At 44.5% G+C, this 24,112-nt stretch overlaps 2 protein-coding genes across 2 annotated transcripts; one reads left to right on the forward strand and one right to left on the reverse strand.

Annotated features, from left to right (window-relative positions):
* Positions 1–2,509: 2,509 nt before the first annotated feature.
* On the forward strand, positions 2,510–4,496 carry LOC129860437 (transcription initiation factor TFIID subunit 10-like). Its single transcript, XM_055930825.1, has 5 exons — positions 2,510–2,889; positions 3,182–3,336; positions 3,598–3,662; positions 3,793–3,907; positions 4,222–4,496. The coding sequence occupies exons 1-5, from the start codon at positions 2,760–2,762 to the stop codon at positions 4,312–4,314; spliced, it is 558 nt and encodes a 185-aa protein (XP_055786800.1). The 5' UTR covers positions 2,510–2,759; the 3' UTR covers positions 4,315–4,496.
* A 2,102-nt stretch (positions 4,497–6,598) lies between these two features.
* Positions 6,599–23,988, reverse strand: LOC129860438 (uncharacterized). The gene is made up of 2 exons (XM_055930826.1): positions 23,780–23,988; positions 6,599–13,488 (listed from the first exon to the last, which is right to left on the reverse strand). Exon 2 carries the CDS (start codon positions 13,437–13,439, stop codon positions 12,471–12,473), a length of 969 nt encoding a protein of 322 aa, XP_055786801.1. The 5' UTR covers positions 13,440–13,488; positions 23,780–23,988; the 3' UTR covers positions 6,599–12,470.
* Positions 23,989–24,112: the final 124 nt, after the last annotated feature.

Consider the following 24,112-nt stretch of genomic DNA (forward strand, 5'->3'; position numbering starts at 1 on the left):
ACAGATGAATGTGGTACCTTCAGGCATTTGGAAATTGCTCCCAAGGTTGAACCAGACTTGTGGAGGTCCACAATTGTTTTCTGAGGTCTTGTCTGATTTCGTTTGATTTTCCCATGATGTCAAGCAAAGAGGCACTGAGTTTGAAGGTAGGCCTTGAAATTCATCCACAGGGACCCCTCCAATTGACTCAAATGATGTCAATTAGCCTATCAGAAGCTTCTAAAGCCATGACATCATTTTGTGTAATTTTCCAAGTTGTTTAAAGGCACAGTCAACTTAGTGTATGTAAACTTCTGACCCACTGGAATTGTGATACAGTGAGTTATAAGTGAAATAATTTGTCTGTAAACAATTGTTGGAAAAATGACTTGTGTCATGCACAAAGTAGATGTCCTAACCGACTTGTCAAAACTATAGTTTGTTAACAAGAAATTTGTGGAGGGGTTGAAAAATGAGTTTTAATGACTCCAACCTAATTAGAGTATGATCACGTAGGTCGTAGGAGATGGAGAAAATACTGGCGTTTGATTGCAAATATGCAGATGGAGTCAAAGAGAACACACAGAAGGCTGTTGTATAAAACACCTGTCTCCGGATTAAAACGTCAAACTAAAGGCAACCATGGCATCCGTGACCGAGGGAGAAGCGTCCATCCATGTGTATGGGTAAGATAGCCTAGCTAGCTACATTTTCAGATATTACACGTTTCTAATTGTCAGAAAGTAGTTTTGATTTCAAGGTAAAGTGTACTGTTAGCTAGTTAACTAACGGCACGTGTAGGATCTGTGTAGTTATATTGTTTGCATCTTAGAGCCATTTGCATTGCTAGTTGAACCTGGTTGGTTAGTTACCTGCAGATTCATGCAGGGTAGTAACGTCATGAGTTCGGATTATGGTTCATTGTTTAGCTTGCTACATGTCTAAACAAAAGACTCCACTATGCAAGTAACCATTTCAATAGAATGTTCATAATGTCATTGCAACAACTGTCGATAGTAAATTCGTAAATTCGCTCTGGCTATTTGCTCCGATTTCAGAGCACTCTCACCTGAGTGTGCCAGCGCAGAATAACTGAGGAATTTACGAATGTTCAACACCATGGCTGTGGATCTAAGAATAATGTATACACAACTGGATTTGATTTGCCCGAAGTCATTTGTCTTGCTGAGATTTCTAAAGTTTACTTAAACACATTTGACTTTTTATTTTTATGCTGACCTATTTTCCACTCGAGGCAACCTGTCTTGCAAATGCTGATTTGCCTCAGTCAATTGGACACAGTATTGCAGCATACTGCAGTTATATTGCAGTGTACTGCTGTTATACTACACTCTGACTGCAATCTTTTTAAATAAATGGGGCCTTCCGTAGATGCCTTAAAAAAGTGTCACGTCCGTTGTTAGGAGACCAAGGTGCAGCGTGGTAGGCGTACATTATACTTTTATTTTAAATGACTACAAAACGAACGTAAAGCTATATGCAGTGCAGAAAGCAACTACACACAAACAAGATCCCACAACTGAAGGTGGGGAAAAATGGCTGCCTAAGTATGATCCCCAATCAGAGACAACGATAGACAGCTGCCTCTGATTGGGAACCATGCCCGGCCAACAAAGAAATAGACAAACTAGAATGCCCACCCAAATCACACCCTGAACTAACCAAATAGAGAAATAAAAAGGCTCTCTAAGGTCAGGGCGTGACACACAGAGGGACTTCCATCTGGTTTTGCGCAATTCAACATCTATGAAGAGTAAAATATACATGAATGCTAACCAATAGCAAAACATTTATTTTGTCATTACAGGTACTTGGCATCTGGAGACTCTATTTGCAACCTGGCCTTTACCTATCATCTTGGATTCCAGACAGTGTCTCAGTGCATTATGGAGACCTGTGAGGCCATATAAAGGAGGATGCTGGCAACCTATCTGCCACGACCCACTGAGGAAACCTGTATCACATCCGACCGTCCATAGGGCCGCACACAATGGGCCCAGCATCGTCTGGGTTTGGCCGGGGTAGGCCGTCAGTGTAAATAACAATGTGTTCTTAACTGACTTGTTAAATAAAGAGACAAACTTCTCAAGAGTTTAGTATTTACTTTATTGCAACCATTCTTACTCAGAAGTAAGCATTTAACGGCAACGTCTACACCTGTTGTATTCGGCGCATGTGACAAATAAAATGTGATTTGAGAGGTACATCATTTTAAAGGACTAGTAACTGTCGCGCTCTATTAGGTCGTTTCATCGTACGACTCAATATCGCCACCTACCGGCCTTTGGGCTACATGCCAGTGAGAGTTTATCTTTGACTGTGTTCATAAAACGTGAAAATCAGAACGATCTTAATCTATATATTTATTCTAGAAACGTTTGCATACAATATAAGCTACAGTAGATAAACTGATAGACGACCTACCTTGACGTGGTGTCTTCTTCAGTGTGTCCAATCGATTCGCCATGGTGAATGAAAGTCTGCGCATATTGTCCTGGGTGGAACTATTAGAAGCACAAGACATGTTTACGCCGGACTTTGAATTCGAAGCACACGAACGTGAAAAAAAATAAGAAACTGTTTCGCAGGCTAACACGGTTATAGTGGATGAATGATCTTACTTTTCTTTATTTGCCTATAAACTATCGTAACATTTTATTTTTTGGCACTCAATTGAACCCTTTCACTTCAGCAAGCAAACTTCATTTTGTTACTTTGGCCATTTTACAAAGCGAACTGCGGTGCAGCCAGCAATAAACATGAACGTTGATACTCCACAGCCAGTCATAACAGGGGGCTCTTCAAATTCCTCGACATCCAATAATTGCCTCACTAACAACAATGCAGCAATTAACGTCAGCAGCATACCCTCGGTTGCCGTAAGTAATTGTAAGTATTCAGACGAGTTTTGAGGTTATGAGCTGGCTCTATACATGGTTACACTAATTTATGGTCTGCTATCTACTGTAGTTAGGTTAGAACTTTTGTCGAAATTCTTTAAGTACAGTAGCCCATACCATATAGCCCTGTGCAGAACTTGAGAACCATCTTAGAGCTAGCTCTGTTCATTGCTTGCTGCTTTGTGAAACAACGGCTTAGACGACTGCTGGACCTTGGCTATCAACATATTAGCTACATTTAGAAAGATATTAAACATTGTATTTCTCTTTATTTGTTTCAGCCCCAACCACAGCTGCCATGGCCACACCATCTGGCACATCCGTGTCCAACGGCGTGTATGTGCCTAGTGGCATTGCCAACGGCGATGTGAAGCCTGTAATCACAACCACACCACTGGCTGACTTTCTTATGCAATTGGAGGACTACACTCCTACAGTGAGTCAAACCCCCTTAATTGGACTAATGTTAGTTCAACAAAATACAAATGTACATTACTTTTTTCACATACCTAGGCTGATGTCAACAGTCGCTTGGTCCATATACATAATGCATATTTGGGTTATGTAGTTAACAGGTGCCTCTGATTCACTTAGCATGTAAATGTCCTCTGGTCAATTGTGAGATGCTAGTGTACCAAAAAAATAAAAAATACACATTGGAATGACTTCAGTTCAACCTCTACCATGTTTTCGCCAGATCCCTGATGCAGTGACAGGCTACTATCTCAACCGGGCCGGCTTTGAGGCGTCTGATCCGCGAATGTAAGCATGTCTCTTAGCTCCTTAACTGCCAAGAGTCCTCTCCATCTATTTCAGCTTTTACACCAGTTCAATTCAATACTAACCCACGTGAGCGCCAAACGTAAACATTATTTATGTCCATCATTTTCAGAATCCGTCTAGTCTCCCTCGCGGCTCAGAAGTTCATCTCAGACATCGCTAACGATGCCCTGCAGCACTGTAAAATGAAGGGAACTGCCTCGGGGAGCTCCAGGAACAAGACAAAGGTTAGTACATTTCTAACCTAACGTTGCAGGCGTAAAAGAAACACATGAGCAGCGTTTCTTTCTTACTGGTCCAGACAGAGAAAAACGGTCGGGGGAGGTTCTCTTCTGCCCTGTTCAACCAATCCAGTAAATGTTAAGATGGAGTGTCGCCTTGGTTAACGTCCAAAACCGGAAGTCTCGTCACAGGCTCTTTTTCCATTTCCCATGAAATGAACACATGAACTGTTGTTAATGTGAGATGCACAAGAATGAATGCTGTTTGGATCTTTTTGATTGGTTTCTCACTCTGTCCTCCCACCTCTTTCCTCCCAAAGCATGACAAGAAGTACACACTGACCATGGAGGACCTCTCCCCTGCCCTTTCTGAGTATGGCATCAACGTAAAGAAACCTCATTACTTCACATAGGAAATTGGTCTTACACTGTTGCAACCCCCTACGATCATGGTTCTTAAAGATGTCAGTAGAATATTCATTGCAGTCACTGTTCTGTTAGTATTTTTTTTTTTTAAAGTAGAGCATACTTTGCTTCATGTGTAATTTTGAGCTACTATTTTATTGATACAAATAAAATGTTCAACAATTACTTATTTCTGACTTTGTTGCCTTTTTGTTTATGTAGTCTGGTGATAACAAGGGGAAGAGTTATTGGTAAAATATTTATCAGGATGGTGTAACAGTACTAAAAATAGTATTTAACCTTAGGTTGAGTGGGTGCAGTCGGTAATAGAGGGAAAGACAGTGTCTTTTTGTAGGCACTAACTCCGCCAAGGTTCGTTGGACAAAGCCTATGAAGAAAATTAATGGTGTTTTTGGATAAATGCTGAAAATAAGGTCTTTGGTATACACAGGCTTAGGAGATTTTATACATTTTGTTTAATGAGATCATCTTAATCAGCTAACATCACTTTTTGTGAATTGAATAATTTATGTAATATACAAAAACAATACATAAAGGCTTCATAATTCAAGAAGGTCATGTTAACTGACTGCTATTATATCATAGCACAAAACTTATAAGAAATTGAGCTCAGGTGCATCCTGTTTCCATTGATCATCTTTGATGCTTATACAAGTTGATTGGAGTCCACCTGTGGTAAATTTAATTGATTGGACATGATTTGGAAAGGCTCACGCCTGTCTATATAAGGTTCCACAGTTGGCAGCGTATGTCAGAGCCAAAACCAAGCCATGAGGTCAAAGGAATTGACCGTAGAGCTCCGAGACAGGATTGTGTCGAGGCACCAATCTGGGGGAGTGTACCAAAACATTTCTGCAGCATTGAAGGTCCCCAAGAACACAGTGGCCTCCATCATTCTTAAATGGAAGAAGTTTGGAACCACCAAGACTCTTCCTAGAGCTGGCCGCCTGGCCAAACTGAGCAATCGGGTGAGAAGTGGCTTGGTCAGGGAGGTCACCAAGAACCCAATGGTCACTCTGACAGAGCTCCAGAGTTCCTCTGTGGAGATGGAAGAACCTTCCAGAAGGGAAAGGAAAGGGGGTTACCTAGTCAGTTGTACAACTGAATGCCTTCAAATGAATTGTGTCTTCCGCATTTAACCCAACCCCTTTGAATCACAGAGGTGCGGGGGGCTGCCTTAATCGACATCCACGTTCAGAAGGACAACCATCTCTGCAGCACTCCACCAATCAAACATTCTGTTTACATTCCGTTTCAGAAACATTTTTCAACAGAATCAGCGGAATGAAATCACCCTTGATCACCTGCAAACACAGTTCACTTTCACATACAAACAGCATGATCACTTTGCTCGTTGTATAATTCTGAATCCCATCTACGCACTATCCTCCTCACACCTTTTTCCTTCGCTTGTGGACTTCAGTGCTGTGACCAAGTGAAAAAACCTTTCCAAGCCAAACCTTCATATCATTACCGCTACACACAGCCTACACTGTTGTCACCATATTAGCTAATAGTCAACATAGCTTTTAACTTGACTTGGAAGAATTCCAGTGTTGGATAGCCATAGCCAGCTAGCTAACCTAGCATCGCTCTCTGTTTGAGCCAGGTGCTTGTGTAGGTTTAACTAGATAGCTACATTTGCTAAGTGAAAGAGAGTCAACTTTGAGTCAACTACTCACCACATTTTAAGCACCGCAATGCTAGCTAGCTGTAGCTTATGCTTTCAGTACTAGATTCATTCTCTGATCCTTTGATTGGGTGGACAACATGTCAGTTCATGCTGCAAGTTCATGCTACCCCATGGTGCTACCCCAGAGAGTGGTGTTGAGGCTACTGTAGACCTGTAGCTTCTGATAGGCTAATTGACATCATTTGAGTCAATTGGAAGTGTACCTGTGGATATATTTCAAGGCCTACCTTCCAACTCAGTGCTTCTTTGCTTGATATCATGGGAAAATCAAACGAAATCAGCCAAGACCTCAGAAAAAAAATTATAGACCTTGTAGTCTGGTTCATCCTTGAGAACAATTTCCAAATGCCTGATGGTACCACGTTCATCTGTACAAGGTTTAACTTGGGTTTAACTTGGGTCGAACGTTTTGGGTAGCCTTACACAAGCTTCCCACAATAAGTTGCGTGAATATTGGCCCATTCCTCCTGACAGAGCTGGTGTAAACTGAGTCAGGTTGACACGACTTCTGCCGAAGTCGGTCCCTCTCCTAGTTCGGGCGGCGTTGGGCAGTCGACGTCACCGGGCTTCTAGCCATCGTCTTTGTCTTACACACCTGGTTTCAATCCCCCAATTACTTGTTCATTATTTAACCCTCTGTTCCCCCATGTTTGTTTGTGAGTGATTGTTTTTATGAAATACGGTCCGCTTATTTTGTATTGTATTTGTCTATTTTGAGGAAAATACGTTTATTTACTCATATCTGCTGTCCTGCGCCTGACTCCTCTACACCAGCTACACACAGACTACATTACACAGGTTTGAAGACCTCCTTGCTCGCACACGCTTTTTCAGTTCTGCCCACAAATGTTCGATAGGATTGAGGTCAGGGGTTTGTGATGGCCACTCCAATAACTTGAATTTGTTGTCCTTAAGCCATTTTGCCACAACTTTGGAAGTATGCTTGGTGTCATTGTGCATTTGGGAGACCCATTTGCGACCAAGCTTTAACTTCCTGACTGATGTCTTGAGATTTTGCTTCAATATATCCACATAATTTTCCTCCCTTATGATGCCATCTATTTTGTGAAGTGCACCAGTCCCTCCTGCAGCAAACACCCCCACAGCATGATGCTGCCACCCCCGTGCTTCACGGTTGGGATAGTGTTCTTCGGCTTGCAAGCATCCCCCTTTTTCCTCCAAACATAATGATGGTCATTATGGCCAAACAGTTCTATTTTTGTTTCATCAGACCAGAGGATATTTCCCCAAAAAGTACTATCTTTGTCCCCATGTGCGGTTGCAAACCATATTCTGGTGGTTTTGGATCAGTGGCTTCTTCCTTGCTGAGCGGCCTCTCAGGTTATGTCGATATAGGACTCGTTTTATTATGGATGTAGATCTTTTTTGTACCTGTTTCCTCCAGTATCTTCACAAGGTCCTTTGCAGTTGTTCTGGGATTGATTTGCACTTTTCGCACCAAAGTACATTCATCTCTAGGAGACAGAACGCGTCTTCTTCCTGAATGGTATGACGGCCATGGTTTTTATACTTGGGTACTATTGTTTGTACAGATGAATGTGGTACCTTCAGGTGTTTGGAAATTGCTCCCAAGGATGAACCAGACTTGTGGAGGTCAACAATTTTTTTCTGACGTCTTGCATGATTTATTTTGATTTTCCCATGATGTCAAGCAAAGAGGCATTGAGTTTGAAGGTAGGCCTTGAAATTCATCCACAGGTACACCTCCAATTGACTCAAATTATGTCAATTAGCCTATCATAAGCTTCTAAAGCCATGACATCATTTTCTGGAATTTTCCAAGCTGTTAAAAAGCACAGTCAACTTAGTGTATGTAAACCTCTGACCCACTGGAATTCAAATCATATCAAATTGTATTTGTCACATACACATGGTCAGCAGATGTTAATGCGAGTATAGCGAAATGCTTGTGCTCCTAGTTCCGACAATGCAGTAATAACCAACAAGTAATCTAACCTAACAATTCCACAACTACTACCTTATACACACCATTGTAAAGGGATAAAGAATATGTACATAAAGATATATGAATGAGTGGTGGTACAGAACGGCATAGGCAAGATGCAGTAGATGGTATAGAGTACAGTATATACATATGAGATGAGTAATGTAGGGTATGCAAACATAAAGTGGCATAGTTTAAAGTGGCTAGTGATACATGTATTACATAAAGATGGCAAGATGCAGTAGATGATATAGAGTACAGTATATACATTTACATATGAGATGAGTAATGTAGGGTATGTAAACATTATATTAAGTGGCATTGTTTAAAGTGGCTAGTGATACATTTTTACATAATTTCCATCAATTCCCATTATTGTGGCTGGAGTTGAGTCAGTATGTTGGCAGCGGCCACTAAATGTTAGTGGTGGCTGTTTAACAGTCTGATGGCCTTGAGATAGAAGCTGTTTTTCAGTCTCTCGGTCCCTGCTTTGATGCACCTGTACTGACCTCACCTTCTGGATGATAGCGGGGTGAACAGGCAGTGGCTTGGGTGGTTGTTGTCCTTGATGATGTTTAAGGCCTTCCTGTGACATCGGGTGGTGTAGGTGTCCTGGAGGGCAGGTAGTTTGCCCCCGGTGATGCGTTGTGCAGACCTCACTACCCTCTGGAGAGCCTACGGTTGTGGGCGGAGAAGTTGCCGTACCAGGCGGTGATACAGCCCGACAGGATGCTCTCGATTGTGCATCTGTAGAAGTTTGTGAGTGCTTTTGGTGACAAGCCGAATTTCTTCAGCCTCCTGAGGTTGAAGAGGCGCTGCTGCGCCTTCTTCACAACGCTGTCTGTGTGGGTGACCAATTCAGTTTGTCCGTGATGTGTACACCGAGGATCTTAAAACTTTCCACCTTCTCCACTACTGTCCCGTCGATGTGGATAGGGGGGTGCTCCCTCTGCTGTTTCCTGAAGTCCACAATCATCTCCTTTGTTTTGTTGACGTTGAGTGTGAGGTTATTTTCCTGACACCACACTCCGAGGGCCCTCACCTTCCCTGTAGCCCGTCTCGTCGTTGTTGGTAATCAAGCCTACCACTGTAGTGTTGTCCGCAAACTTGATGATTGAGTTGGAGGTGTGCATGGCCACGCAGTCGTGGGTGAACAGGGAGTACAGGAGAGGGCTCAGAACGCACCCTTGTGGGGCCCCAGTGTTGAGGATCAGCGGGGTGGAGATGTTGTTACCTACCCTCACCACCTGGGTCCAGGACCCAGGACCCAGTTGCACAGGGCGGGGTCAAGACCCAGGGTCTCGAGCTTGATGACGAGTTTGGAGGGTACTATGGTGTTAAATGCTGAGCTGTATTCGATGAACAGCATTCTCACATAGGTATTCCTCTTGTCCAGATGGGTTAGGGCAGTGTGCAGTGTGGTTGCGATTGCGTCGTCTGTGGACCTATTGGGTCGGTAAGCAAATTGGAGTGGGTCTAGGGTGTCAGGTAGGGTGGAGGTGATACAGGTGATACAGTGAGTTGAATTGTGAATTGTGATACAGTGAGTTATAAGTGAAATAATCTGTCTGTAAACAATTGTTGGAAAAATTACTTGTGTCATGCACATAGTAGATGTCCTAACGAACTTGACAAAACTATATTTTGTTCACAAGAAATTTGTGGAGGGGTTGTAAAACTAGTTTTAATGACTCCAACCTAAGTGTATGTAAACTTCCGACTTCAACTGTAGGTAGGGGTGAAGTGACTATGCATAGATAAGAAACAGTGAGTAGCAGCAGTTTACAAAACAAATGGGGGAGGGGTCAATGTAATAGTCCGGTGGCCATTTGATGAATTGTTCAGCAGTCTTATGGCTTGAGAGTAGAAGCCTTTTGGTCCTAGACTTGGTGCTCTGGTACCGCTTGCCGTGTGGTAGCATAGAAAACAATCTACGACTTGGGTGACTGGAGTCTCTGACAATTTTATGGGCTTTCCTCTGTCCCCGCCTATATACAGGTCCTGGATTGCCGGAAGCTTGGCCCCAGTGATGTACTGGGCCATACGCACTACCCTCTGTAGCGCCTTACAGACACCGAGCAGTTGCCATACCAGGCAGTGATGCAACCGGTCAGGATGCTCTCGATGGTGCAGCTGTAGAACTTTTTGAGGATCTGGGGACCCATGCCAAATATATTCAGTATCCTGAGGGGGAAAAGTTGTTGTCGTGCCCTCTTCACGACTGTCTTGGTATGTTTGGACCATGATAGTTCGTTGGGGATGTGGACACCAAGGAACTTGAAACTCTCGACCCGCTCCACTACAGCCCCGTTGATGTTAATGGGGGCCTGTTCGGCCCGCCTTTTCCTGTAGTCCACGATCAGCTCCTTTGTCTTGCTCACATTTAGGGAGAGGTTGTTGTCCTGGCACCACTTTGCCAGATCTCTGACCTCCTCCCTATAGGCTGTCTCACATTGTGTAAGGACCGACGCCGGAGATGAGAAGCAGGTATGGGGAGTTGACATTTAATTATGAACAGATAAAGAGCAAGACAGAAACAACGTCAGAACACAGATACACAATGACATACAACAAACAATGCAGCAGCGGGGAACAGAGCTGGGGACCTGACAAATATAGGGGAGGTAATAAACAGGTGATTGAGGGAGTCCAGGTGAGTCCATTATAACTGAAGCACGTGACGAGGGAAGGCAGGTGTGCGTAAATGATGGTGGCAGGAGTGCGTAATGCAGGGCAGCCTGGCGCTCGGGGGGAAGAGCGGGAGCAGGTCTGACACATTGTCGGTGATCAGGCCTACCACTTTTGTGTCATCAGCAAATTCAATGATGGTGTTGAAGTCGTATATGGCCACACAGTTGTGGGTGATCAAGGAGTACAGGAGGGGACTAAGTACACACCCCTGAGGGGCCCCAGTGTTGAGGATCAGCGTGGCAGACATGTTGTTGCCTACCCTTACCACCTTGGGCGGCCTGTCAGGAAGTCCAGGATCCAGTTGCAGAGGGAGGGGTTTAGTCCCAGGGTCCTTAGCTTAGTGATGAGCTTCGTGGGCACTATGGTGTTGAACGCTGAGCTGTAGTCAATGAATAGCATTCTCACATAGGTGTTCCTATTGTCCAGGTGGGAAAGGGCGGCACTTGTCTATCAGGTGACGTGCCTATCAAGTGAAAATGACATGGCTTGGGAACACCTCTTATAACCTGTGGCCTGATGGGGAAGACTGGATGAAAGCATGATGAGGTTTTCTAGGGCCTTCATTATTGTGGAATCCAGCAGAATCCAAAATTCTGAAGGCATAGAATCAGGCGAAGAGAGAGTGGGAATTGTCATGTTATCAAACTTTGGGATTTCTTTGCATATATAATTATGCAAAGCTTACCACATTGTTAATACTGTTATGTTTTGTGTTTCTCGTTGATTTTCATGTCTTGTATCATCCCTCACTTAGGAACCCGATGGAGAAAGTTGAAATGGAAGGGGTCATCAACTCCAGCGGACACGTTATTATCAGTTTCTATGAGAAATTGTGTGATCATAGAACAGAGGCCATAAGGCTCTGAGTTTGTAAACCTCATGGTGAATGTCAATCATGTTTATTTTTTGTTTGTGTTTTATTATTATTGTTTGTCCATCTATAAGTAATTCCCAAGCTTATGTAATGTTGAACAGCATGGAGTTAAATGTTCAAAACGGGGGGACTGATGGATTCTGGGTTCTAACTTCTAAACTTGGGATAGGGTTAATTATCAGGTATCCTTTTGAAATATTGAGTGCTTAGGGTTAGAGGGTCTACACCAGAAGTTAATGGTTATCTGTAGGAGAAAGGTATATGGGGTGGGTGCAATTAAGCTTGGAATGTGGTGAGTGGAGGGAAAACGATCAGATGTGGCAGCACTGATAAGGGGAGAGAGCTGTGGATTAGTGATGAAGGGTGTTCAGGTCACGTTAAGGGAGAAGACACAGCTTATTGCCACTTCATTTCCTGCCTAGCAACAGAGATTTAGTGTTTGGAGAGAAGGAGAAGATTCCACCCCAAATTGGGGTACATACACCACCACTATTGGAAATGTATTTTGGTCGGTTCAGCTGTTCGACCCTGTGGGATAAATAAACTTGGTTTAAGCTTTCATAGCGTCCATCGATGTCTTATTCTGATAATTAGAACCTAGCAAGATGTAGTAATATTTTTGAACATGTCTGACCTCCAAACGAGTCACCTGCCAAGCCAATGCAATGGAGTGCAACCCGATCAGGTGCCCACTTTAGACCCTGAAAACTGACATGTATGATAGACGTTTTCATAATCTAAAAGTCCTATTCCTATTGACTTCCAGTGTTGAAAGTGGCTTTATCTCAATGCTACGTCATACGGGCAGAATTTCTGCCTGCTTGAATTGTAAAATTGTAAAATAAAATATTTGAAAAAAGAATGGTGAATCTTTACTATAAATGCCAGTAAACATGCCACTGACAGTGTAAGGCCCCAGTCAGTCGCTCTTGAGCCAGAACACCAGCCCCACCAATACGCTGTTGGCGCACTCCAACCATAGGACGTTGATGCTGATGTAGGCAGGGACTGCAAGGCCCAAAAGTTCACAGGCGATGCACATGACTAGGTAAGATGCCCACGTTGTGCCAAAGTCCAAAGTCAGGCTGAGGTAAAGGGGGGGCCTCTGCCATTCGGTCTCCACTGCCAGTGCTTTCTGCTCGTCCTCGTCACCCCCTAGCTGCTGTAACTTGGCATACCTGAATCTCGAGTGGCTCTGCAGCATTGGGTTAACATTATCCCTCTGCTCTGACCGCCTGTTGGCCTCCTTCAGCCACAAAGGCAGCTGTTTGTAGTGGAGCAGCATTACACAGCAGATGGCCACGGAGATCCCCACTGAGAAATGTACCACAAACACAGACTCCTGCACAGCGCACCCTAAAGCATTCCTCCCTCCCTCGTACTCAACCTCTAGGAGGTTGGTGACGGCTGAGCAGCAGGAGTGCACACCGGCCAGCACCCACACCAGCAGCGTCAGGGCATAGTTCCATAGGTCCCTACAGGGAGCGACGTGACAGGTGGTGTAGCGTGGCTCGGAGGCGTAGTCCAGCAGCCCCAGGCCCAGCATGGGCAGAGGCAGCGCGTTGAACACGACTGAGGCATGGGCCAAGATGAAACAGATGGACACCGGGGAGCGTGTGGGTCCGAGGAACCAGACAGCCGCCACAGCGCACACCAACACCACATCGCCCAGGAAGATGGAGAGGCCACAGACGCCCATGAAGGAGGTGTGCAGCCAACGCAAGCACATCGACAGGACCAGACAGTCCAGGCCCACCTTTAACAGCAAGATGAACAGAAACTGACCGGTGCTGTCCTCGTAGTAGCTCCCCTCCTCTTCCCAGGACTCAATGATGGCCAGCATGTTGAAGCTTTTGCGATTAGGACTGAGCCCAGCTCCAGAAGTCATCTACTGGGTCTGTGACGTTCCACCCGATGTCACCATGCTCAGGGGAAAGCTGTTGAAGAGAGAGTGACATACGGAACAGTTAGCAGCAATTTACAAACAGCTTCTACCAAGCAATTAAACATGTTTCTTGTGTTATCAGTACTACCTGGCCTCTTGTGACTTGTTTACAGAAACAACTACACCCTAGGGATTTCAAAAATAAGAAACTTCAACTCTCCCTGTAAAGGGATAGTTCACCCAAATTACAAAATGACACAGGCTTCCTTACCCTGTAAAGAATGCTAATATTGTACTATGACTTGATTGGGAATTGTGCCACAAATGCTAAAACGTTTGGAAACGGTGCCAGGAAACTAAACCAAAGCATGGATTGCTGTCATATCTTGTCCATGGACTGCTTACAGGGTAAGGAAACCAATATGTAATTTAGTATTTTGGGTGAACTTTCCCTTTAATGGATGTATCATGCCTCGACACTCTTTGTTTGGATTCCACCAAAATCAAGTGTTATTGCATTCATAGCTCCATCTATGGATTTGAGCATGATTGAATTTCAAACCAAGCGACAGGGCTGCCTTTAACTTATTCACTTTTTTAAATGAATAGTTGTTTTACAGTAACAAGGTTTCCATTCAACCTTTTTGTAACGCTCGTCTTTATGTGGAAGAGAGGAGGATCAAGGCGCAGCGTGGTGAATGTTCATGATGTTGAATTTTAATGAATTATCCAACTAAACAGAACACTGACAAAATACAAAATAACAAAACGACGTGAACAGACCTGAACTTGAGAACATAAAACATGAACGCACGAACAGGAACAAACGAACGAACAAACGAAACGAAACAGTACCGTGTGGCGAACAAACACAGACACAGCAACAATCACCCACAAACAAACAGTGAGAACAGCCTACCTTAATATGGTTCTCAATCACAGGAAACGTAAAACACCTGCCCCTGATTGAGAATCATATCAGGCTAATACAATGAACCCAACATAGCATAGAATGCCCACCCAGCTCACGTCCTGACCAACTAAACAAGGCTAAACAAAGGAAATAAGGTCAGGAACGTGACAGTACCCCCCCCCCCCCCCCCCCCCCCCCACCCCAAGGTGCGGACTCCGGCCGCAAAACCTGAACCTATAGGGGAGGGTCTGGGTGGGCATCTGTCCACGGTGGCGGCTGTCCACGTGGCCCCCACCCCACCATAGTTAATCGCCACTTCCGTGGCCTCCTCATAATGGTGACCCTCCAAATTAACCCCACTGGACCGAGGAGCAGCACCGGACTGAGGGGCAGCACAGGACTGAGGGGCAGCACCGGACTGAGGGGCAGCACCGGACTGAGGGGCAGCTCCGGACTGAGGGGCAGCTCCGGACTGAGGGGCAGCTCCGGACTGAGTGACGGCTCTGATAGGTCATGGCTGGCTGACGGCTCTGGCAGGTCATGGCTGGCTGACGGCTCTGGCAGGTCATGGCTGGCTGATGGCTCTGGCAGGTCATGGCTGGCTGACGGCTCTGGCAGGTCATGGCTGGCTGAAGGCTCTGGCAGGTCATGGCTGGCTGGCGGCTCTGGCAGATCATGGCTGGCTGGCGGCTCTGGCAGGTCATGCCTGGCTGGCGGCTCTGGCAGCTCCTGGCTGGCGGCTCTGGCAGCTCCTGTCTGGCGGGCGGCTCTGGCGGCTCCTGACTGGGGGGCGGCTCTGGCGGCTCCTGACTGACGGACGGCTCTAGCGGCTCCTGACTGACGGACAGCTCTAGCGGCTCCGGACAGACGGGCGGCTCTGAAGGCTCAGGACAGACGGTCAGTGCAGACGGCGCTGGGCAGAAGGGCAGTGCAGACGGCGCTGGGCAGACGGCCGACTCTGGCCGGCTGAGGCGCACAGTAGGCCTAGTGCGTGGTGCCGGAACTGGTGGTACCGGGCTAAGGACACGCACCTTAAGGCTAGTGCGGGGAGCAGCAACAGGGCGCACAGGGCTCTGGAGACGCACAGGAGGCTTGGTGCGTGGTGCCGGAACTGGTGGTACCGGGCTGGAGACACGCACCACAGGGCGAGTGCTTGGAAGAGGAACAGGGCTCTGGAGACACACTGGAAGCCTGGTGCGTGGTGTTGGCACTGGTGGTACTGGGCTGGGGCGGGGAGGTGGCGCCGGATATACCGGACCGTGCAGGCGTACTGGCTCCCTTGAGCACCGAGCCTGCCCAACCTTACCTGGTTGAATGCTCCCCGTAGCCCGACCAGTGCGGGGAGGTGGAATAACCCGCACTGGGCTGTGTTGGCGAACCGGGGACACCATGCGTAAGCCTGGTGCCATGTATGCCGGCCCGAGGAGACGCACTGGAGACCAGACGCGTTGAGCCGGCTTCATGGCACCTGGCTCAATGCTCAATCTAGCCCGGCCGATACGAGGAGCTGGAATGTACCGCACCGGGCTAAGCACACATACAGGAGACACCGTGCGCTTTACCGCATAACACGGTGTCTGCCAGTACTTTCGCTCTCCACGGTAAGCTTGAGGAGTTGCCGCAGGTTTCCTACCTGACTTCGCCACACTCCCTTGTAGCCTCCCCCCAATAAATTTTTGGGCTTGACTCTCGGGCTTCCTACCGCGTCGTCGTGCTGCCTCCATTCGCCGGTATCCCTCCTCACACTGCTCCAGAGAATCCCAGGCGGGCTCCGGCATTCTCCCTGGGTCGATCGCCCACCTGTCGATCTCCTCCCACGTAGTGTCCATTCCTCCTTGCGCTGCTCCTGCTGCCGCTGCCTGTTACCACGCTGCTTGGTCCGGTTTTGGTGGGTGATTCATCTTTATGTGGATGAGAGGAGGATCAAGGCGCAGCGTGGTGAATGTTCATGATGTTGAATTTTAATGAATTATCCAACTAAACAGAACACTGACAAATACAAAATAACAAAACGACGTGAACAGACCTGAACTTGAGAACATAAAACATGAACGCACGAACAGGAACAAACGAACGAACGAAACGAAACAGTACCGTGTGGCGAACAAACACAGACACAGCAACAATCACCCACAAACAAACAGTGAGAACAGCCTACCTTAATATGGTTCTCAATCAGAGAAAACGTAAAACACCTGCCCCTGATTGAGAACCATATCAGGCTAAATGAACCCAACATAGAAACACATAACATTGAATGCCCACCCAGCTCACGTCCTGACCAACTAAACAAGGCTAAACAAACGAAATAAGGTCAGGAACGTGACACTTTTTATGCGAGTTAAATACGTTGGATCAAAAAATGTTACAACAGGCCTGATGGAAACCGCTGATTTGTCCGTAAGCCTTCCAGAGCTTTCCAGAGCTTTCCAAACAAAACATGCTAGACAAGGTGGGATCTTTTTGTGTCGGTAAAATATATTATACGTGAAACGGCGGTGGAAGTGCTTTTATGCATAAATATTGATATAATAACCATCATATCGAAGTAAACTTGGTCACGCGATATGTTGTATGATCGTCCCACTACAACTCAGGAAAGCATGCAGTTTATAAGGCTTTTCCCTTTTCTCTGTTTTTGCTAGTCATTCTGGTTTTGACCCTTTCCTGCCTTGACTCTGAACCCGCCTGCCTGACCATACTGCCTGCCCTGACCTTGAGCCTGCCTGCTACTCAGTACCTCCTGGACTCTGACCTTGTTATGAGCTTTTGCCTGTCCATGACCATTCTCTTGCCTGCCCCTTGGATTATAATAAATATCAGAGACTCGAACCATCTGCCTCCCGTGTCTGCATCTGGGTCTCGTCCTGTGCCCTTATAACCAGAGACTTTTTTGTCTACTCTCTCCTGCAGACGGACCGGCGACCACAGAGAGACAACAAGACATACACTCGTAAATATGTCAATTGCAATTTATTTTCGAATGAGCGGTCGTTAATGTAAAGTATTAGCATTTTCTATGAGTGTAGTTATCAGCTATGAGTTTCCCGCTATTGAGCGGTCCACACCCCCTTTCCTTTGTCTACCAAGCAATCATATTGGTTTCGTCCGCTAGGGACTTTTTCTTTGTATCATGTCATACCCCATGTATGAACTAATTGTGTGTGTTTTCATGTGTTTCTGTGATTTGGTTAGTTAGTTAGTAAATAAATAATTAAGCCAATTTGTATATCACTGATTCATAATTTATGCTAGGGTTCGTGCTGATTTCCAAGGGTTTGCCACATTCAGTAATGAGAACTGATGAGGTAATTATAATACATTAATAAGCACTGTTTTGAAAATAATAATGCATTAACAAGTGACTGTTTTGAAAATATCTGAAGAGTTATATTCGGGAAATTGACACTCTATAAACATATTTTCCGTGGTGCCCTGGCATCCTAATTGATTAAAGTAGTTTAATGATTAGTTCAATCGCATAAATAAATTACACATAGAGAATTGATTTGATAATATCACTTCCTGTCACTTCCTCCAGTACATCTTGTTCTGCAAATGTTTTATGTGAACTATGTTGTCAACAATGTCTCAGGCTGCTAATTGGGACCAGAGGATCCAAGGTTTTCTCCTGTGGTGGTTTCCTTCATTATCCAGTTGACTGCCATTGGAAAGAGAAGGGGGAACCACAGGCAGCCATGTCAAACTTCTGTGTTTACGGGGAAGCTATCAGTGAGATGTCCATTGTGTATTACTCTGCAGGATGACTGTAGGTATAACTGTTGGGTGATGTTGATGATCGTCTTTGTAGTGTAGTCACGATACGAAAATTCTGACTTCGATACCATCATGATACTCGATATCAGAATGTTACCACAACATTTTTAAAAAGCTGTATTAGTCCCAGAATGGCACTTAAACTCAGCTACTGCTCTGTTCAATCGTTGGCCATCTTTCGTTTGCATAGAAGAAGCAACCTCTTATTTTATAAAAGTGGGTGCTGTCGTGTAAAATTGCATAATTAGTCATGCTATCCCGTGTTTTACTGCTTAAAGAATAGTCTCTTGTTATATGCTAGTGTTTTTTCTAACTTGATACAAACTTGTCTTGTTGTCACTTAGTCATAAGACTAGGCTTACAGCTAAGAGATGTTTGGGTGCGACCGCAGCATGTGAAATCCCGTGGGTTTACTATCTACAGAAAGTCACATGTATGGAACCTTGCAGAAAAGAGTACAATATAGTGTTTGTTGTTGTGAATGCAGGTAGACGGCTGAGCCCTCGGGCTGTCAACCTTGTCCTATCTTAAGTTTACACAGACAACGAATGACCTTTTATACACTATCTTCTGACTGCCACGAATACAGAAAGGGGTTGTATGTATTTTCTCTATAAAGGCATTGAACCGGCACTGTTTGTTGAGCTTTTCAACTATGCGCTGTTGAGTGGGTAGTTGATTCTCCATTTTTGAAATCTCATGATAAAGTGTCTGAAAGAATCTGCAGTCTCTCTTCCCTTGGATTAGATATTCCACGACAAATTAGTGACAGTGGTGGGATGCTAACTCTGCTTGCAGATTGCTCCCAAGAGACCTAGGTTAAACTGTGCGCAGGGGCTCCGTTAGATGTGGCTCAGGGTACCACACGCTCTGACTAAAACAGAGCAGAGGGGGACCCACCTTGGACCTGCCGGGAGTGTCAGTCAGTAGATATGTCATTCCGGACAGATAAGAGAAATTCAGGGTGAGACTGATTTTCTTTTAAACATCATAGAAAATCCTGTTCTAAGAACAGGCTGTGCACATTATGTATTTGTTGTAGCAAAGACACCCCGAGTTAGAAACTTTGTGGTAGCAGAGTTATTTCTGAATGGGGAAAGTCCTAGGCCCCTGTTGAAGCAGGGTGACCCTGTAGGAGCAGGGGACATCTCCGATTGGCATCTTTTTGTTGAAGCAGAAGTATCCTGTTTAGAGACAGGGGTTGTGTTTCTCTGTTGAAGCAGAGAAACAGCCATGGGATGATATGACACAGTTAAAAGCTATGTGATTCCAGGGCACAATCCTGAGAAAAAATACAAATATTCCTACAGGTACATTTAAAAAACTTTTTTTTTTAAATAACGGAAAAATATACAAAAATATAAACATTGTAAAAGAGAAATTAGTAATCAGTGTACTGGTAAAACAGTTGGTTATGATTGGGAAACCAGCTATAAAGTTAAACCCTACACGGAAATGTGCATAGGAGGAACTACCATGTGGGTACAACATTTAAAATTACATAGAGTAATTAAAAAAACATTTTTATGGAGGAGAAATGACTCTTTTCAAATTAGAAAGGAAGACATTCCTAACCAAATACTGTTAGTTCTGTGTGTCTGTTTTTGTTTCCAGAGTGTGTATTAACGAGAGATGTATATTATGGACGGACGATGGACCCTATCAGCCCGACTGGCTGCACTGTGTGATGGAATAAAGGAACACACATTCTCCAGTAGTTAACTGGAAGACGTTCTAGTATTGGTTCTAATACAAGGTATCAAAACCGTTACCAATTAAAAGGCACAAGAACCATAACTACTCTCCAGGGAAGTGTGTACCACTACTTTAGATAATGGTTAAATTGGCATATATTAGAGCAGTGAGTGAGTAAATCTAAACACAAGCTACAGCCAGGAAGAGGTCAACTATAGCAAAGCCATAGAGGCACTAAAAGAAGAGCAAGCATATTCTACCAATTCGGCTAGAATATGGGGAGAATTGTTTTTATTTCTGGATAAAATTCGGCAGGATTTCCCTGCGGATGGAAAATTCAAATCTAATAAAGAATTCAGATTCTATAGTGAGTTGGCACAATGACATGAAATGAAAGTCTAAGGCCCCCCAAAAAATATATATCACCTTTATTTAACCAGGAAGGGCAGTTGAGAACAAGTTCTCATTTACAATTGCAGCCTGGCGTAGACAAAGAAAAGCAGCGCGACACAAAACAACACAGAGTTACACATAGGATAAACAAAAGCACAGTCAATAACACAAAATCGATATCAGTGTTTTGATGTCACCGTTCTATAGGCAGAGGAGAAAAACCCGACAGAACCAAGTTTCGTAAATGTACTCAGCATAACCGCACTAACCGTACAAAACTCAGCAAAAAAAAGAAACGTCCCTTTTTCAGGACCCTATCTTTCAAAGATAATTCATAAAAATACAAATAACTTCACAGATCTTCATAGTAAAGGGTTTAAACACTGTTTCCCATGCTTGTTCAATGAACCATAAACAATTAATGAACATGCACCTGTGGAACAGTCGTTAAGACACTAACAGCTTACAGACGGTAGGCAATTAAGGTCACAGTTATGAAAACTTAGGACACTAAAGAGGCCTTTCTACTGACTCTGAAAAACACCAAAAGATAGATGCCCAGGGTCCCTGCTCATCTGTGTGAACGTGACTTAGGCATGCTGCAAGGAGGCATGAGGACTGCAGATGTGGCCAGGGCAATAAATTGCAATGTCCGTACTGTGAGATGCCTAAGACAGCGCTACAGGGAGACAGGACGGACAGCTGATCGTCCTCACAGTGGTAGACCACGTGTAACAACACCTGCACAGGATCGGTACATCCGAACATCACACCTGCGGGACAGGTACAGGATGGCAACAACAACTGCCCGAGTTACACCAGGAACGCACAATCCCTCCATCAGTGCTCAGACTGTCCGCAATAGGCTGAGAAAGGCTGGACTGAGGGCTTGTAGGCCTGTTGTAAGGCAGGTCCTCTCCAGACATCACCGGCAACAACGTCGCTTACGGGCACAAACCCACCGTCGCTGGACCAGACAGGACTGGCAAAAAGTGCTCTTCACTGACGAGTCGCGGTTTTGTCTCACCAGGAGTGATGGTCGGATTCGCGTTTATCGTCGAAGGAATGAGCGGTACATCGAGGCCTGTACTCTGGAGTGGGATCGATTTGGAGGTGGAGGGTCTGTCATAGTCTGGGGCGGTGTGTCACAACATCATCGGACTGAGCTTGTTGTTATTGCAGGCAATCTCAATGCTGTGCGTTACAGGGAAGACATCCTCCTCCCTTATGTGGGACCCTTCCTACAGGCTCATCCTGACATGACCCTCCAGCATGACAATGCCACCAGCCATACTGCTCATTCTGTGCATGATTTCCTGCAAGATAGGAATGTCAGTGTTCTGCCATGGCCAGCGAAGAACCTGGATCTCAATCTCATTGAGCACGTCTGGGACCTGTTGGATCGGAGGGTGAGGGCTAGGGCCATTCCCCCCAGAAATCCCCCAGAAATGTATTTGTGTCTGGAAGTAGCAAGCAAATTAGCCAACTTTAGCCAGTTAGCTTGGGTGCTTGACTGCCTTTGTGAGGTCAGAGAACTTGGATCAACCCTGCTCCTTGGCCAGAGCGGGCAGTGTGTGCTCTAAACAGTCCGAATTTCCAAAACACACAAAGTCGTAAAATGTCTAACTAGTAATTTGTTATGCTAACAAGCTAGCAAGAGGCTGCATAGCAACAGTATCAACTTCCAGTAGACATGTAATGCTCAACTGAAAGGTTATCGTTTGTTTACAATATACTAAAATGAACTAATAGTATATAGTATGAAGTATATACTCATCAAGCATGTAGTATATGGTATATTAGTATGGGTATTTGAACACAGCTTGGGTATGTGAGTATATTGATAGAATGGGTACGTCTGCTTTGATGGCAGGTTGGAAACCAGTTATCAGCATGGATATTGCAGGGGTAGCAGAAAAATACCGAAGCGTAGTGTGTGGGGCCATTGGTCATTCAAGAAGTGAGTGTAGTGGCAATAAAAAATGCACTTGGTTCGTAGAACCGGGGTTACATCAGTAACCTCTGGTAGCCGCTAGATGTCATAAAATACCTTTTCATGACAGCAGCCAAGCATTGATGATCATGTCACCAGAATAAGGCCCTCAATATTTTATTGGAAAGGAGCATCAAGCTCATCCACTTACTTTCACCACTCTGTGAACTTACTTTCACCACTCTGTGAAGTTCATCATAATTGATTTAATCTGTAGCCTAATAAACTGCATGATTTCCAGACAAGTCGTAGTGGGACGACCATACAAAGTCCTCGCGTGACTCCAAGTTAACAGTGGTGGAAAAGTGCTCAAGTAAAAGTCAAGATACTTTAATATATAATGACTCAAGAAAAAGTGAAAGTCACCCAGTAAAATACTACTTGAGTAAAAGTCTAAAAGTTTTTGGTTTTAAATATACTTAAAGTATCAAAGTAAATGTAATTGCTAAAATATACTTAAGTATCAAAAGTAAAAGTATAAATCATTTCAAATTCCTTATATTAAGAAAACCAGACGGCACCATTTTCCTTTTTTTAATTTCCTTTTTACAGATAGCCAGGGCCACACTCCAACACTCAGACATAATTTACAAAGGAAGCATGTGTATTTAGTGAGTCCACCAGATCAGAGTTAGAGGATGACCAGGGATGTTCTCTTGATAATTGCATGAATCTGACTATTTTCCTGTCCTGCTAAGCATTCAAAAGGTAATGAGTACTTTTGGGTGTCAGGGAAAATTAATGGAGTAAAAAGTACGTTATTTTCTTTAGGAATGTAGTGAAGTAAAAGTAGTTACAATTTAAATAGTAAAGTAAAGTACAGATACCACCAAAAACTACTTAAGTAGTACTTTAAAGTATTTTTACTTAAGTACTTTACACCACTGCAAGACAACTTCAATATCATGGTTATTAAATCAATATTTGCGCATAAAAGCGTTTCCACCAACATTTCTCGCATAATTAGCTTCACTAACACAAAAACATTGCACCTCGTCTAGCGTATTTTGTTTTGTCGACATATGGAAAGGTTACTGATAAATGTTCTGTTTCCATCGAGCCTGACGTGACATTTTTCTATTCGACATGTACTTTACTCACATATAAAGGTTGGATGGAAACCTGGTTAATAATGATTTTATTTTCTACACACAGAATATCATATACAATGATTGCCTATGACTTTGTGAACTTCCCAATACATGAATTTCCGTCACTTCAAACTATACTTCCCTTAGATTGAAGTACTGTCAAACTGATTTGTAATAGACTGTCATAGCCCCAATTGAAAAAGTTAACATTGGTCGTTGATTACACCCCTTTTTTTACATGGTGATTGCACCCCTTTTGTTACATGGTGCAATTTGAAAGAAACATCAAAACATGGTCGCAGGCCAAAAATAATTGGGAACCCCTGTACTAGCCCTATGCACGTATCACTGGAAACATACTGTATCTTTAAAATGTCAGTCAATCTCAAAGCACTGTCCTGACTGCATGTCTCATCATTTTGTTTATCATTGACATTATTAATCATGTTATTTTCAAGCAAGTTTAATGCAGTAATCTTACCTGTGGTTGGACACAATTCTGGACCTTAACTTGTGCGTCTCAGTATTGAAGCAGGTATCAGTATTGAAGCTCTCAACCAGATCACAATGAGCTGGGGTTTTGTGGCCATAACAAGCTTTCATTTCTTCCCCCTCAAAGATGTGCAGACAGGAGACTCTGGACATACATGGGGTGGACTGACTCTGATGGCCAGTACTATTGGGTGGGTGAAGGAGTTTCTGCAGGGATGCCTTGGGTACAAACAGCTCTTTCAGGGTGGCTGAATGTCCTCCCCCTCCACCCCCCCATTCTCCACCCCCACAGCGCAGTGACAGTCTGGTATGTGTACGTTTC

The sequence above is a fragment of the Salvelinus fontinalis genome, chromosome 8 (genome assembly GCF_029448725.1).
Source record: "Salvelinus fontinalis isolate EN_2023a chromosome 8, ASM2944872v1, whole genome shotgun sequence".
Classification (NCBI taxonomy): domain Eukaryota; kingdom Metazoa; phylum Chordata; class Actinopteri; order Salmoniformes; family Salmonidae; genus Salvelinus; species Salvelinus fontinalis.